The sequence below is a fragment of the Mustelus asterias genome, chromosome 13 (assembly GCF_964213995.1).
Source record: "Mustelus asterias chromosome 13, sMusAst1.hap1.1, whole genome shotgun sequence".
NCBI classification, from domain to species: domain Eukaryota; kingdom Metazoa; phylum Chordata; class Chondrichthyes; order Carcharhiniformes; family Triakidae; genus Mustelus; species Mustelus asterias.
In genome coordinates this window covers 28,823,925-28,839,085 of record NC_135813.1, presented here as the reverse complement: position 1 = coordinate 28,839,085, position 15,161 = coordinate 28,823,925, and the positions used below count along the sequence as shown (strand labels likewise).

Sequence of the window (15,161 nt, the reverse complement as noted above, 5' to 3'; positions counted from 1 at the left end):
CTGCCCTTATTGTGAAGTGCAATGTAACAAACCCTTGGAGGTCAAGTGCAGTAAAGCAATAAGATAACCAACTCCAGCAGGCTGTCTGCTGGACCTAACAAGGAGAGTCAGGGTTGGGCATAGCAGTCAATATGATCAGCTTTGACGAAAGTAATCTAGACTCAAAACGTTGGCTCTATTCTCTCCCCACAGATGCCGTCAGACCTGCTGAGATTTTCCAGCATTCGGTTGTGTGTGTTGAATATGATCAGCTGGCTGGGAACCCCACAGGATTTTTTAAAATGTAGCAAACAATTGCAGGAGGCCAGAAGTAATTTGGTCAATCCCTTGATTAAAAATCAAAAAGAGCAGATATGGTTGCTGTTCCAAATAGTTGGAAAGATCAACCACCAGCCACCATATTCTCCTTCAATAAAACCTGTGCACCTCCATGTTTACACACTACAGCTATCAACAAGGTGTTGTGGGATTGATTGAAGTGGCGTTGAACTTAAAAGTGGATTCATGCTCAAAGTTTCTCAAAGAAAAAACAGATGCTGCCTCAATGACACATCTTTTGATGTCTGTACGGCGAGCTTAAACAGCAAACATGCATTGTTAAGGCCTCTCACAACCCCAGAACATCGCAACGGATTGAACCATTTTTGAAGTGTAGTCAGTGTTTTAACGTAGGGCAGCACAGTGACTAGCACTGCTGGCTCACAGCACCAGGGACCTCGGTTTGATTCCCGGCTTGCGTCACTGTCTGTACGGAATCTGCACATTCTCCTAGTGTCTGCGTGGGTTTCCTTCGTAGTCATGATGTGGAGATGCCGGCGTTGGACTGGGGTAAGCACAGTAAGAAGTCTCAAAACACCAGGTTAAAGTCCAACAGGTTTATTTGGTAGCAAATACCTGATGTGCCCTGTTTGAGAACAGATATCCACTCCATCTGACGAAGGAGCTGTGCTCCGAAAGCTTATGGTATTTGCTACCAAATAAACCTGTTGGACTTTAACCTGGTGTTGTGAGACTTCTTACTGGGTTTCCTTCCACAGTCTGAAAGACGTGCTGCTTCGGTGGATTGGCCAGAGAATCCCACCCAACAGCTCCAAGCATGCAGCTCTCCTTCAGTACTGCACTGGAGAGTCAACCTGCAATACGCATTCAAGTCGCTGGAACAAGACAAAAATTCATAGCCTTCTAACTCAAGAGGTGGGAATGCTACTAACCAAGCCACAGAGGGAGTCAGTTAGGTCAGTTGGCTGGACAGCTGGTTAGTGATGCAAGGTGACGCCAACAGCACGGGTGCAATTCCCGTACTCGCTGAGGTTATTCATGAAGGCCCCACTTTCTCAACCTTACCCTTACTGGGATTTCTTTGACACTGCAAAGCTGACATTAACCCAAATTAGCAGTTTATACTCCTGCATGAAAAGTGGGACATAGTAATGGAGTTAGTGGGCAGAGCTCGAGAAACTGTCTAATGACAACACTTTTTAAAGACATCATTGCTGGCATCATCCTGATCAAGGACAGTACAACTAGAGCCCAACATTAAACAGAGATGCGATACTCTGGAGGCTGATTCAACAGATAAACATTTGAGATCTGTAAATGGAGTCTTGAACAACTGGGCTTTGTCTCCCCAGACAGTTCCCAGTCTACGAGCCCTGACAGTAAGTAGATGTTCGACACACAGGCACCATTGACCTAACACAAAATTATAATTCCATGTTTTTAAAATCTTGTCTCTTCAAAATTAAACAGAAAACACCATGTGGAAAAAGGATTCCGTGTCTAGAAGTATTTAAGCTGAGGTTATTACAAAAGAACAGGACACACTTTTCCATTAGGGTTACCTGAAAGCCACTTTTTGTGACTGTTGTTTTACTGTCAAAAATCAGGGAATTCTAATTGTATGAAATGCAGACCTGACACAAATCATAGAATCCGACAGTGCAGAAGGCGGCCATTCGGCCCATTGAGTCTGCACCGACCACAACCCCATGCATTTACCCTAGCTAGTCCCCCTGACACTAAAGGGCAATTTAACATGGCCAATCCACCTAACCCACACATCTTTGGACTGTGGGAGGAAACTGGAGCAGGAAACCCACGCAGACATGGGGAGATGGTGCAAACACCACACAGACAGTGAGCCAAGCTGGGAATCGAACCCAGGTCCCTGTCGCTGCGAGGCAGCAGTGCTCACCACCGTGCCACCCATCATTTTCAGTCACATCTATTTTTTAAAAATTCATTTGCATGATGTGAGTGTCGCTGGCTAGGCAAGCATTTATTGCCTTTCAGAAGGTGGTGGTGGGTTGCCTTCTTGAACTGCTGCAGTCCGGAGTATAGCTAAAGTGATTCAACCAGCGTGCAGTGACACACACTGATGTACAGCGAAGACCACCAAAGTGTGTCACGAAAGAAAACAATTCAAAATGATTTAAAATTCATGTAATTAAACTAAATCTAACCTTCATCTCCAGCTCTGTGGTCAGCATCTCCAAGACCTGGCAAATGTTGGGCCTCCTGCACATGTGTCGGCTGGGAAACAGCAGCACACACGTGGTTTTGACTTTTTAATTTTGGTCAGGCCCATGACCAACAGGACTTGGAGCTGAAGACCAAATTGCCATGTGCTCACACAAAAAGCAAAAACTCAAAGGATGCAAACACCTTAGGAGCAGGGCAATGTTATTAAAAAAAACTGGCACAAAGACAGGGAGAAGTTAAAAAAACAAAGTTCCTAGTAAGGAAAGAAGACAGAGAAAAGAGAAAGAGATGTGCCTCAAGATGTTTTGGGATAGAGTTGTGCAATGACATATAGAAAGTTGGGAATCACTAGCCTAAACGTTTGTGCTCCAGTCTTGCAGTGGGATTTCAACCTCTGACACAGAAGCAAGAGTGCCACTAACTTAGCCTCAGCTGACACTATATTAAGTGCATAGCAGCAATGCATGCAAACATTATAATACTTGGCTACAGAGCAAATTAATCTCAAATGCTGGGTGTTTCAACGCTGCAACCTGTAATTTACATTCCAATCTGTTACCTGACCAAAGGAAACCAATGTTCTGTTTCTGATCTTAAAGAGACAGTCAACTTTCAGCTGAAACTCAAGACCAACAGCTTAAAAGTAGAATATGACATCGGGGCACATGATGCAATGCGTCATTATGAAATAATGGCAACTCATGCACCATGACCAATTCATTTTCTGTTCTTGGAAGAGATTCAGACATGCCTTTTCAATGATGCTTCCAATAGTGAAAAGTACTGAGCTCAATTCTGACTCTGCACTCCTGACAGGAATCCTCACCTGTTCCAGAACACCCAGGAGAAATTCTCGCAGTGTTCAAAATTGTCTGAGCAATGCCTGAAAGGCAAGGTCAGTGCACACCTTTATTCAAAATGTCGGACTTAGGCAGGCATTGTCCCTTGTTAGAAATGGAAATGTAGAAAACCCGCTTATTATGTTAAAAATTGTATCCGTGTCAATTCTTACCAGTATAAATTGTACACAATAAGAATGCCAACACCCATGTCAACATTACACCCAACACCAATTATGGCCATGTAACTGATGCGCGATTAATTCACTCGGGAGGCTGGATCGTACCTGGGAAATAAAGGCTTTTATTAGCAACAAGAATGGAGCATACTGCTTAACAATACAATCCCAGACTAAAGGATCACTAGGAAGTGCAGTGACCTTTATACTCCTATAGGAAGGCGGAGCCAACCAGAGTGTACCACAGAACAATACCAACAGGTGGAACACCCCAACCCTAACCCCAACAGTAACAAGAGTAACATATGTACAAGTACCCATAGTGATAACCATCTATGGTTCAGTACCCATAGTGGTAACCATCTATGGTTCACCACAGTAACATTTTCAATTTTGCTTCTCTGGGTTCTCAACTCGTGCTGGAGTAACTACAACATTGCAAACAATTCTACCATTTGCCAAATTGCCACGCATTTTATTCAATTAAAATTAAATCTGAACATGTTTAATAGGAGGAGGAAAGGACTGGGCAGGTTTGTAGCAATGATTTTCACCAGGGCATCAGGGATTGTAAGCAGCTCTCTAACTCAACAGGTTTAACAAATCAGCACATTTTAAAATTACACGTCATTTACTGGGACAGGATCATACCATGACAATCCAGGACTCATTTCACAGCTCAGCAAGTCACAACTTAAACCAAAATCTACTAACTTCATAAAAGTTTGCCCTTCTCCATTACCCTATGCACAAGTGCTCATGTATTCCAGCTTTTAATTTTCACTTTTCCATTAAAAAAAGGATCAGAATCTATGGAAACATTTTCGACCATAGCTAACCGCATAACAACAAAGCATACTGCATAGTTTCTAGTTAAGATGCTTCAGAGAAACCTCAGATTACCGGGTGCATAGCTACCCTGCTTCAAAAGAAAAGCGACCAGTTCATTGCCTGATTCAGCTTCAAGACCCCACCTCACATAATTGCACTCTGACTTGATGTACTACTTTCAACAGGGCTCAGCAACACATACAGTTTGCAGTCAAGAGCTTATAGAATCAAAGAAATTATTCAGCAGCTTATCAGCCTAAACATTTTAAACAATCATATCTTATGTGTGTGTACTCAAGTAACAAGAAGCACACAGCAGTCCTTTGAATGTCCCAGACACCTGACTAAAATGCACGCGTTTATAGTTAGAACCAATCGTCTCAGGTGAAACAACTTGGTTCAAACAAGACCCAAACAGTCCTAGCTCAGAGTGGCACAGTGGTTAGCACTGCTGTCTCACAGCATCAGGGACCCGGGTTCGATTCCCGGCTTGGGTCACTGTCTGTGTGGAGTCTGCACATTCTCCCCGTGTCTGCGTGGGTTTCCTCCGGGTTCCTCCCACAATCCAAAAGACGTGCTGGTTAGGTGCATTGGCCATGCTAAATTCTCCCTCAGTGTACCCGAACAGGCGCCGGAGTGTGGCAACTAGGGGATTTTCACAGTAACTTCAATAGTGTTAATGTAAGCCGACATATGACACTAATAAATAAACTTAAACAGAGATATGTAAAAAGAGGACTTGATTGCTGTGCCAGATGGACCCGGATTTCTGCTCAAGAACTCACTGGACCACAAAGAGTCCAAAGAAAACAAACTACAGTCAGAACTGCGGAATGCCATCTTTACACAGATTCTGCACACAAGAGGAGCAGCACCAGCCTGAGAACATTTCAGCTCTGAAAGAAAATCATTCTTGCTTGATGGCAGATCAAGCACAACCATTTCCCCAGGCTTTTTATAAACTACAAACACACAGGGCACAACGTGACACTTCGAGCAGCAGTTAGAACAGCAACGTGACAGCCAGGAGTTAACCCTCCCACCCCTTCCCATACATAACCCATTCAAATCAGGAGGCACTGAAATACAGTGGCTGTGCGGCCCAAAGGAGGTCAAGGGGTGACATAGCTGCAATGGTGATACATACTTGGTCTAACTTGTTCAGATTAAACCAGTTCCTTGTCATAACACAATGGAATTTCCACATCAAAAAAGAACGCCATAATGGAATGTACAAGTGCAGACAATACTTCATTGAGTAACTATCTCCAGCTTTGGAACACAGGGTGTTGGTCATTCACTCTTCTTTCATCCACAAGGACGTTTCATAGATTCAGAGGAAGTGGGGAACATTTTTGGGCCATTAGCTGCCAAAACTAACACACCAATCACCAAGTGTAGAAAATACAGAAGCGATGCAAGATAACTCTTGCTGCCCCTCACATTTATTGAGTGCATGGATATACAGACTGCACAGTCTATAATGTTATAAATACACACAGTTATGCAGCAAAATGGGAGCCTGAGGCAACAGAACCCAATGCCGGCTATCCCATCCCCCAAAATGCACTTGCATACATAGACATACTGCAAATATTATGGATTGTACTGGCAAAAACCTTGCCATTAAGGCTTTGCAAACATTCCAGAGTTGAGGAAGATGTGCAGTAAATTTATGCAAACATTGTTTTTTTTTAGTTTTATTAGTGCCACAGGTAGGCTTACATTAACACTGCAATGAAGTTACTGTGAAAATCCCTAGTTGTCACACTCCAGTGTTCAAGTACAACCGAGGGAGAATTTAGCATGGCCAATGCACCTAACCAGCACGTCTTTTGGACTGTGGGAGGAAACCAGATCACCCGGAGGAAACCCACACAGAGACAGAAGGTGCAGACTCCGCACAGACAGTCACCCAAGGCTGGAATCAAACCTGGGTCCCTGGCGCTGTAGTACTGCATGTACCACTTCAATTGAGGGATCCAGTCTCTTTAGCACAATGTGCTATTCCAGTTAGTTCCTAGTGAACATCTAAAATTCGTCTTGACAATTTAATATATTCAGTAAATCAGAGTCAACTATCAGCCTCAAACTATACAGGCGGAGGCAGCCATTACAATTCTGCAGATACAATCACTATCCCACTCTCACCATGCTATTTGCATAATTGCTCCAGTCACTTCCTTTTTTAAAATTTTGATTCCAATTCAATCAAATCAAGTCCAATTCAGAGTCTCAACAAGTTGAGACATTCCCGATCCAAGCTGGCAAGACAGGGCTCTCACCTCCTGTCTTGGGCTTGATCTACATGATCCAAGCTGATTGGAGTAGGCATAGCTCCTCCTCCAAGGCTTGATCTCATTTGCATCTTAGCCAAAAGGCCGAGATGCCGCTTTTAAAAATTGCTTTAAATGAAGCTAAAATGTAACCTGATGACTTCAACCAAGCACAGCAGGTCAATACTACACTTGATCTTAAGCAGAATACTGCAGATGCTGCACACCTGAGACAAAAACAGGAAAAGCTGGATGTAACCAGCAGGTCAGGCAGCATCTGCGGATAAAAGAAAAAGTTAATGATTCCGGTGACCTGTCTCAGCTATCAAATACAAAACACTAGCTTTTCCCCCATCTATTCATAGTCATTCATGGGATGAGCGCATTGCTGGCAGGGCCAGCATTTATTCTTCATCCCTAATCGGTTGATGTGATGGTTGGGTTGGTGGTGAGCCACCACCTTTAATATATAACCACTGCAACAGATGGCAACATGGGAAGTGGTGGTGTAATGGTGTGTCACTGGACTAGTAATCCAGGGACTCACAGTAATGCTGTGGGTTCGAATCCCACCACGAAGATGGTGAAATTTGAATTCAATTTTTTAAAAATCTGGAATTAAAAGTCTAATGATGATATGAAGCCATTGTTGCAAAAACCCATCTGGTTCACTAATGTCCTTTAGGGAGGGAAATTTTCTGTCCTTCCCTTACCTGGTCTGGCCTCCACGTGACTCCGCATCCATTGCAATGCAGTTGATTCTTAACTGCCCTCTGAAAGCCTAGCAAATCACTGCGTTCAAGGACAATTCGGAATGTACAATACTTGCAACACCCGCACCTCATGAATTAATGGTCATTATTTAAATACTCAATTCAATTTTGCTTCATTTTACAGTAGATCTGGATTGCAGGTGAGTTTGAGGAGCAAAGTTCACATTGCTATTCCCCAATCTTCAACATCTCCAAAGTATTTACTTTAAACTTCATCGCGTTATTCATAACTTGGATCTAATCAGCCGTCATATATATCCCATAGTACCACATGGGTTGAGTGCTGCAACACACAAGCCCATCTCAAAAACAGTGAGGTAACTTGTGTACTCTGATGAAAAAGTCAATACTAGACTCATTGTAATTCAGAATACCCAGTCCTCCTTCAGCCACCACTTCTGCAATATGCAATTCATTATTTCCTACGATTAGTCATCATGAATACTCAATTCAAATCACAGCACCAATGTGAAGGCGAGTAACCTTCTAAATCAACTTTTCTTCCTCAACTTGTCATGTTCGTCCCTTCCTCTCCTTACTTGCTGAAGAAATCGCTCAACATATAAAAGTACAGTATAGCTCAGGAACAGACCCTTCGGCCCACCAAGCCTGCACCGACACATGACACCTCTCTAAAGTAAGGCCCTTTGGCTCTACGCGGGTCCGTATCCCTCTATTCCCTGCCTACCCATATCCCCTTAGTGCCAACCCCTTTTGTACAGAGGTGTCTTCATTTCCTTAAACTGAACCAATTACTGACACTGCTAAGAGAATTTATACGCAGACAACTAATGATGGCTCGGTGAATGCTGGAGCTCCATTACAGCATTGATGTTTGAGACAACACTTATCTTCAACGACAGCTCTGCAACATTTGACACACTGGCTTTAGCAAGCATCTTTCTTTGAGAGTGGAGGGGAAACATAGTCCAACTCCAATGGACAGGCTGTCAATCGGCTTTTATCAGTAGACAGGCTAAGCTTTCAGTCTGTCGTAGAGGCCAGCGTCGCTTTGGCTTCAGGTTTTTCCTGCTGCTTAAATAGGATGAATTCTGACAAGAGAAGCACTGTAAGCTGTGGGGAACACGCAAGTGACACAGACCAGGACTGTTCTAATTTTAAAATCAATGACTCGGGGCCCAGTTAGTCACACTCAAATACCGGCTTCTGTGACTCAAGCTAGGAAAAACGGTGGTGAATGGAAAAAGCAGCACATTCCCATTCCAACCTTTCACATCATGCTCAAATTGAAATGCAGGTATCGGTGAGGGAAAAGGAAAATATATAGATTTCCCAGATGTCTGCAATACCCAAACAGCCTTCATCCAGGCTCTAACATGAAGAGCTGTTCACCTTGGTGAAATAGTGAAAGTATGTTCACAGTGCCCTCATTCACATCTTTGGTATTCCAAACTTCAGTTTTTGTTCCCACACCATCTTTCTGAACTCCACCCTACATAAACTATCCAGAACTTTCCAGCCACACCCAATCTTGCACGAAGTCCTGTTCCAATACCCCTTTCCATTCCAGTCATCTGCACTGGCTCCTTATCCCCCCATGCATGGATTTTAAGTTAAAGTTTATTTATTAGTCACATGTAGGTTTACATTAACACTGCAATGAAGTTACTGTTGCCACACTCTGGCGCCTGTTCGAATACACTGGGAGAGAATTTAGCATGGCAAATGCACCTAACCAGCTCATCTTTTGGACTGTGGGAGGAAACCAGAGCACCGGAGGAAACCCACACAGACATGGGGAGAACATGCAGACTCCACACAGACAGTGACACAGACTGTAAGACAGCAGTGCCAACCACTGTGCTAACCAGCTTACACAAGAAACCTACCTCTCGAGATCCCTGGGTGCACACTAACTCTGGTCCTATGATCCCCCTCCCACCCTCACCCATTCCCTCCACCCTATCACCAGTGGTATAGCCTTCAACCATACAACTCCACAGCCTGAAACACTCTCTCCCTCAACCCCTCCAACCTTGCTTGGCATTTCTCCCCACCTTAAAGAAGCCCAAGTGAAACTGACCACTCCAACCCCACTTTTTGGCTCAGTTTTCCCCTTGTTTGCTTTCCCACCAATGAACTTGCCTCAGGACATTGCACTCCTTTGACGATGACCTAATTAATCAAGTTGTCCATGATGGAGCCCAGTGCAAGATGCTGCCTTCAGGAGGTAGACAAGAAGATGGGGAGAAGTGTGGTGTCCAGAAAAAGACTATTGTATTGTGTTGAGCTGACTGCAGATTGCCAGCTGGAGGTGTGTGTTTAGTCAAAAGAGGTGCAGCACCCAAGCTGTAACCCATTACAATTCACTGACTAGTTCACACTTACCTTAAGAGATTTGAACTAGAAAATATTCTAATAGCAACCTCATTGTTTGTTTCCTATAATTAACCATATACTCGCAGACACAGGCTAGCGCCCCACATTCCAACCCCTATTACACCATGTTGTGTACAGTATAAAAAGGAGCTGGGAAAGAAAGCCTCTCCCCGCTCACTGAAACAGGCTCTCTTTTTATCGCCTACTGCAGCACATATGTTAATATGAAAAAAACTTGGGACAGGGGACCCCACAAGCGGGCTGCTTCCAAGCAGCTAGTTGCCTGAACAAAGCTTCCCGGACGAACAGTATCCAACACTTTCAAGTTGTCTGTTACAGAAACCGATTACATTCGCAAACAGAACCGAGAAACCCACAAAGAACTAAGACAGTCAATTAAATGCTGTGAGGTTTGCCAACGCTGGAAATTAGAAGGACGCAATGAAAGGCAGACCAGACCTATCCCTGCCTCATACCCTCTCCACTCCCTGCCTCATACCCACCCTCCCTCCACCCTCCCTCCACCCCCCACCCTGTCTCATACCCACCCTCCCTCCACCCCCCACCCTGTCTCATACCCCCCTCCACCCCACTCCCTCACTCATACCCCCCTCTAATCCCCGCCTTATACCCCCTCCCCACTCCCTGTCTCATACCCTCCTCCACTCCAGTCCCTGCCTCATACCCCTCTGGACAGAAAGACTGTGAGTCGCTGCCTTACCTGTGATGAACTGCCGCCGGTTCTCATCAAGGTGAGTGGAAATTACATCCCCCATTGCGCCTCACTGGATCAAAAGCCCCGCTTCTCCGCACAGCGCTCACTGCAAGAACCAGGCTGGGAGCTCAGTCTGGGAATTCACTCCAGCACCGATACAAAGGCTTCCCAGTCAGAGCGAGAGGTTTCACCAATATCCTCACTCCCAGCTGGGCACACCCCCCACCCTGCTCCTTGTCAAACTAGTTTTAGACTTAATACTGTGTCCCTTTCACATTCCCCACCCACCTCCCTCCCCCTGGCTAGGGGTGGGGTTTGAAAACGGCACATGCGCCATTTACCTTAAACTTTCTAAAGCTGTAGCTGGGAACATGGAATCTTTTCAAACAGGACTCTGCCAGAAGGGTTTTTTTTACGTAGTGACACTAAACAGGGGTGACCCATCCCATCCCCCTTTTAAAAGGGCAAAGGCAATAAAGGATTTAATGAAAAGGGTGTTGATTTGATGAAAAGGGTGTTTTTTGGGGGGCGGGGGCGCGTCAGGAGGCTGTGTTGTTCAGTTCTTTGTCCCCAAGCAAAAACTGGAGCATCCAATTCAGAGCAGTGCCTAGGGAATGTTAATAGTTTATTTTATTAGTGCCACAAGTAGGCCTACATTGACGCTGCAATGAAGTTACTGTGAAAATCCCCGAGTCGTCACACTCCAGAGCCTGTTCGGGTACACTGAGGAAGAATTTAGCATAGCCAATGCACCTAACCGGCACGTCTTTCAGACTGTGGGAGGAAACTGGAGCACCCGGAGGAAACCCACGCAGACACGGGGAGAACGTACACACAGACAGCAACTCAAGTCAGGAATTGAACCCGGGTCCCAGGCACTGTGAGGCAGCAATGCTAACCACTGTGCAGCCTGCTTCATACATGTATGAAGATGGCAGGATTCGCTGCCCCCCCCCGCCGCCCCGCCTCGCCCTCTGCCCGCCTCGCTCCTCTCAGGTGAACGGAAAAGATCCAGGGTGGAATTTTCCTGTCCCGCCTGTCATGTGAATTGTAGCAGGCAGGGCTGAGGGGGCAGATCATGCAAAGATCCATTGACTTCGGGCATGATTTTCCAGTCTTGGGGAGAGCGCACCTGGAAAATCCTGCCCACCCCTGCCCTCCGCATGTCACTATATGGAAGGAGAGCAGGGGAGTTCTCCCCAATATCTTGGTTAATTGTTATCTCTCGACCAACATCACTTGATGTTTGAGGACTCAATGGAATTTAGAAGGATGAGGGGGAGGATCCCATTGAAACTTACAGAATACTGAAAGGCCTGGATAGAGTGGACATGGGGAAGATGTTTCCATTAGTAGGAGAAACGAGGATCCCAGGGCACAGCCTCAGAATAAATGCACAACCTTTTAGAATCGAGATGAAGAGGAATTTCTTTAACAAGAGGGTGGTGAATCTGTGGAATTCATTGCCACAGAAGGCTGTCAAGGCCAGGTCATTGAGTGCATTTAAGACAGAGATAGATAGGTTCTTGATTGGTAAAGGGATCAAAGATTATGTGGAAAAGGCAGGAGAATGGGGTTGAGAAACTTACCAGCCAAGATTGAATGGTGGAACAGACTCAATGGGCCAAATGGCCTAACACTGCCCCTATATCTTATGGTCTTATAAATATATTCAGAATTTACATATGACACCAAACTTGGAAGCATTGTGAGCTGTGAAGAGGGTGGTGTGGAACTTCAAAAGGACATGGACAGGTTGTGAAAGGGACAGGTAAGTGGCTGATGAAATTCAATGTGGAGGGCTGTGAAGTGATTCATTCTGGAAGAACACAGAGACAGTATAAAGTAAAGGGGACAATTCTAAAGGGGATGCAGGAGTGGAAGGAGCTGCGTGTATATTTTCTTTGTTCTTTCACAGGATGTGGGCCTCGCTGGCTAGGCCAGCGAGGCCCACATCCCTTGAGAGGGTGGTGATGAGCTACCTCTTGAACCGCTGCAGACCATGTGGTGTGGGCACACCCACAGTTTGGGAGGGAATTCCAGGATTTTGACCCAGTGATAATGAGGGAACGGCAATATAGTTCCAAGTCAGGATGGTGTGTGGCTTGGAGGGGAATTTGCAAGTGGTGGTGTTCCTATGTATTTACTGTCCTTGTCCTTCCAGGTGGTAGAGTTTGTGGGTTTGGAAGGTGCTGTCGAAGAAAACGTGCATAAATCATTGAAGGTGGCAGGTCAGGTTGAGAGGGCAGTTCATAAAGCATACAGGTGTTCTACGCTTCGTCAATAGGGGCACAGAGTATAAAAATAAGACCATAAGACAGAGGAGCAGAATTAGCCCATCGAGTCTGCTCTGCCATTCAATCATGGCTGATATTTTTCTCATCCGCATTCTCTTGCCTTTTCCCCACAACCCCTGATCCCCTTATTAATCAAGAACCTATCTATCTCTGTCTTAAAGACACTCAATGACCTGGCCTCCACAGCCTTCTGCGGCAAAGAGTTCCACAGATTCACCACTCTCTGGCTGAAGAAATTCCTCCTCATTTCAGTTTTAAAGGATTGTCCCTTTAGCCTGAGGTTGTGCCCTCTGGTTCTAGTTTTTCCTACTAGTGTAAACATCCTCTCCATGTCCACTCTATCCAGGCCACGCAATATCCTGTAAGTTTCAATAAGATCCTCCCTCATCCTTCTAAATTCCAATGAGTGCAGACCCAGAGTCCTCAACCATTCCTCATATGACAAGCTCTTCATTCCAGGAATCATTCTTGTGAACTTCCTCTGGAGCCTTTCCAAGGCCAGCACATCCTTCCTTAGATACAAGGCCCAAAACTGCTCACAATACTCCAAATGCTCGCAATACTCCAAGGAAGATCTGTTAAAATGGTATAGAACATTGGTTCTGTCTCAGCTGGAGTATTGTGTCCAGGTCTGGGTGCCACACTTTGTAAATGGCATCAGAGAGAGTGAAGAGAAGATTCACCTGAATTGTTCTGGGGATAAGCAACTTCAATTATGTGGGTAGATTGGAGAGGTTGAGACTGTTTTCCTTGGAGATGAGAAGGTTGAGAGATTTGATGGAGGTATTCAAAATCATGAGCAGTCTAGACAGAGAAGGATAAAGCGGTGGAAGGATCGAGAACAAGATGGCACAGATTTAATGTAATTGGCAAAAGAAGCAATGGAGACAGGTGGAAAGACTTTTTCACCCAGTGAGTGGTTAGGATCTGGAATGTACTGTCTGGCAGTGTGGTGGAGACAGGATGGCACTCAAAAGGGAATTAGATTGTTATCTGAAAAGGAAGGATATGCAGGACCACAGAGAGCAAGGGGGAAGGACGGGGATGGATGGTGGTGGGGGGTTGGGGGGGGGAAGGTGACGCTCATAACATGAGATGAATTTCTCCTATAGAGAGCTGGCACAGACATAACAAGCCGAATGGCCTCCTTTTGGGCTGTGAAAATTCTGTGATATGATGAAAAAGCAGATTATCAGATAGTCATTATCGGATTGCTATTCATGGGATTTCGCTGGGTATGGTGTTTCCTCCATTATAACAGTGACAAACCTTCCACAATACTGGCGGTTCAGTGGCACAGTGGTTGGCAGAGCTGCCTCACAGAGACAGAGACTCGGGTTCAATTCCGACCTCGGGTGACTGCCTGTGTGGAGTTGGCACATTCTCCCCGTATCAGCGTGGATTTCTTCCGGGTGCTCCAGTTTCCTCCCACAGTCCGAAAGATGTGTGGGTTAGGTGGATTAGCCAGGCTAAATTGCCCCCTTCGTGTCCCAAGATGTGTAGGTTAGACGGATTAACCCTGGTGAATGTGTGGGGTTATGGGGATTGGGAGGGGGGGGGGGGGGGGAGCCTGGGTGAGAACTCTGTTAGAGAGTCGGTGCACTGTAGAGATTCTCTGACTCTATGAATACTTAATTAACTATGATATATGTTTGGGGTGGCCTGCATGGTTTTAACCTGACTAGTCAAAGACCAGTTTGACCACATCGATCACTTTCTGAGCTGTAATGTCAAGAAACAGGCAATGGGAAAACCTGTTGGCCTGTGGGAATGTTACCGCGATAGTGAACTATACTACTGTTACCAAGGCACGTTACTATTATTCATAATACGATCTGTCCTTGCTTTTTTATCCTTAGCCCAAGGAGTATGCTTAGCCTATTCTCATTTGTTTGCTTAACATCATCTGCTTCTCTGTCAGGTGAGCTTGTCATTGTGATTGAACGCTGAGATCACGGAAGGGGATTAACCCAATGGCTGAAGCATAACATAACATTTTTACCATATGTTTGTCACAGACTACATGCTAAAAGGCTAGGATTAGATAAAATTGGTAATTTGATAAACTGTTCCATTTTTCAGTACATTTTCAATACCATAGCAACAGTATCAACACAGTAACACCAGGATGGGTGTGCAACATGAACCCACCTCAAATTTTTGTATCTAGAACAATAGGTAAGAAACCATGAGTCACACAGAGCTGCGATTCAGTAACGTAGGGTAGAAATCCTCATAAAATAAAGCTCAAGGCTCCTGTAAATGTTATTTGAACTTAGAATGACAGCAACTCATCAATTTGCAGGTACTTGTTAGGTGGCACATGACTAGCATTTAAATAACACTTTAATATAATGCAGCATCCCAAGGCTATCCAGACAAAAATAGATGGCCAACCAAAGAAGATGTGTTAGAACAATTGGGAGCTTT

The 15,161-nt window shown here is 45.0% G+C and overlaps 1 protein-coding gene across 1 annotated transcript in view; it reads right to left on the bottom strand.

Annotated features, from left to right (window-relative positions):
* LOC144502543 (protein Niban 2-like) overlaps positions 1 to 10,698 on the bottom strand; it is a 213,804-nt gene extending 203,106 nt beyond the window's left edge. Inside the window, exon 1 of the mRNA XM_078226621.1 lies at positions 10,441 to 10,698. Coding sequence (XP_078082747.1) covers positions 10,441 to 10,495 — 55 coding nt within the window. The 5' untranslated portion in view covers positions 10,496 to 10,698. The remainder of the gene's footprint in view (positions 1 to 10,440) is intronic.
* Between the last annotated feature and the right edge of the window lie 4,463 nt (positions 10,699 to 15,161).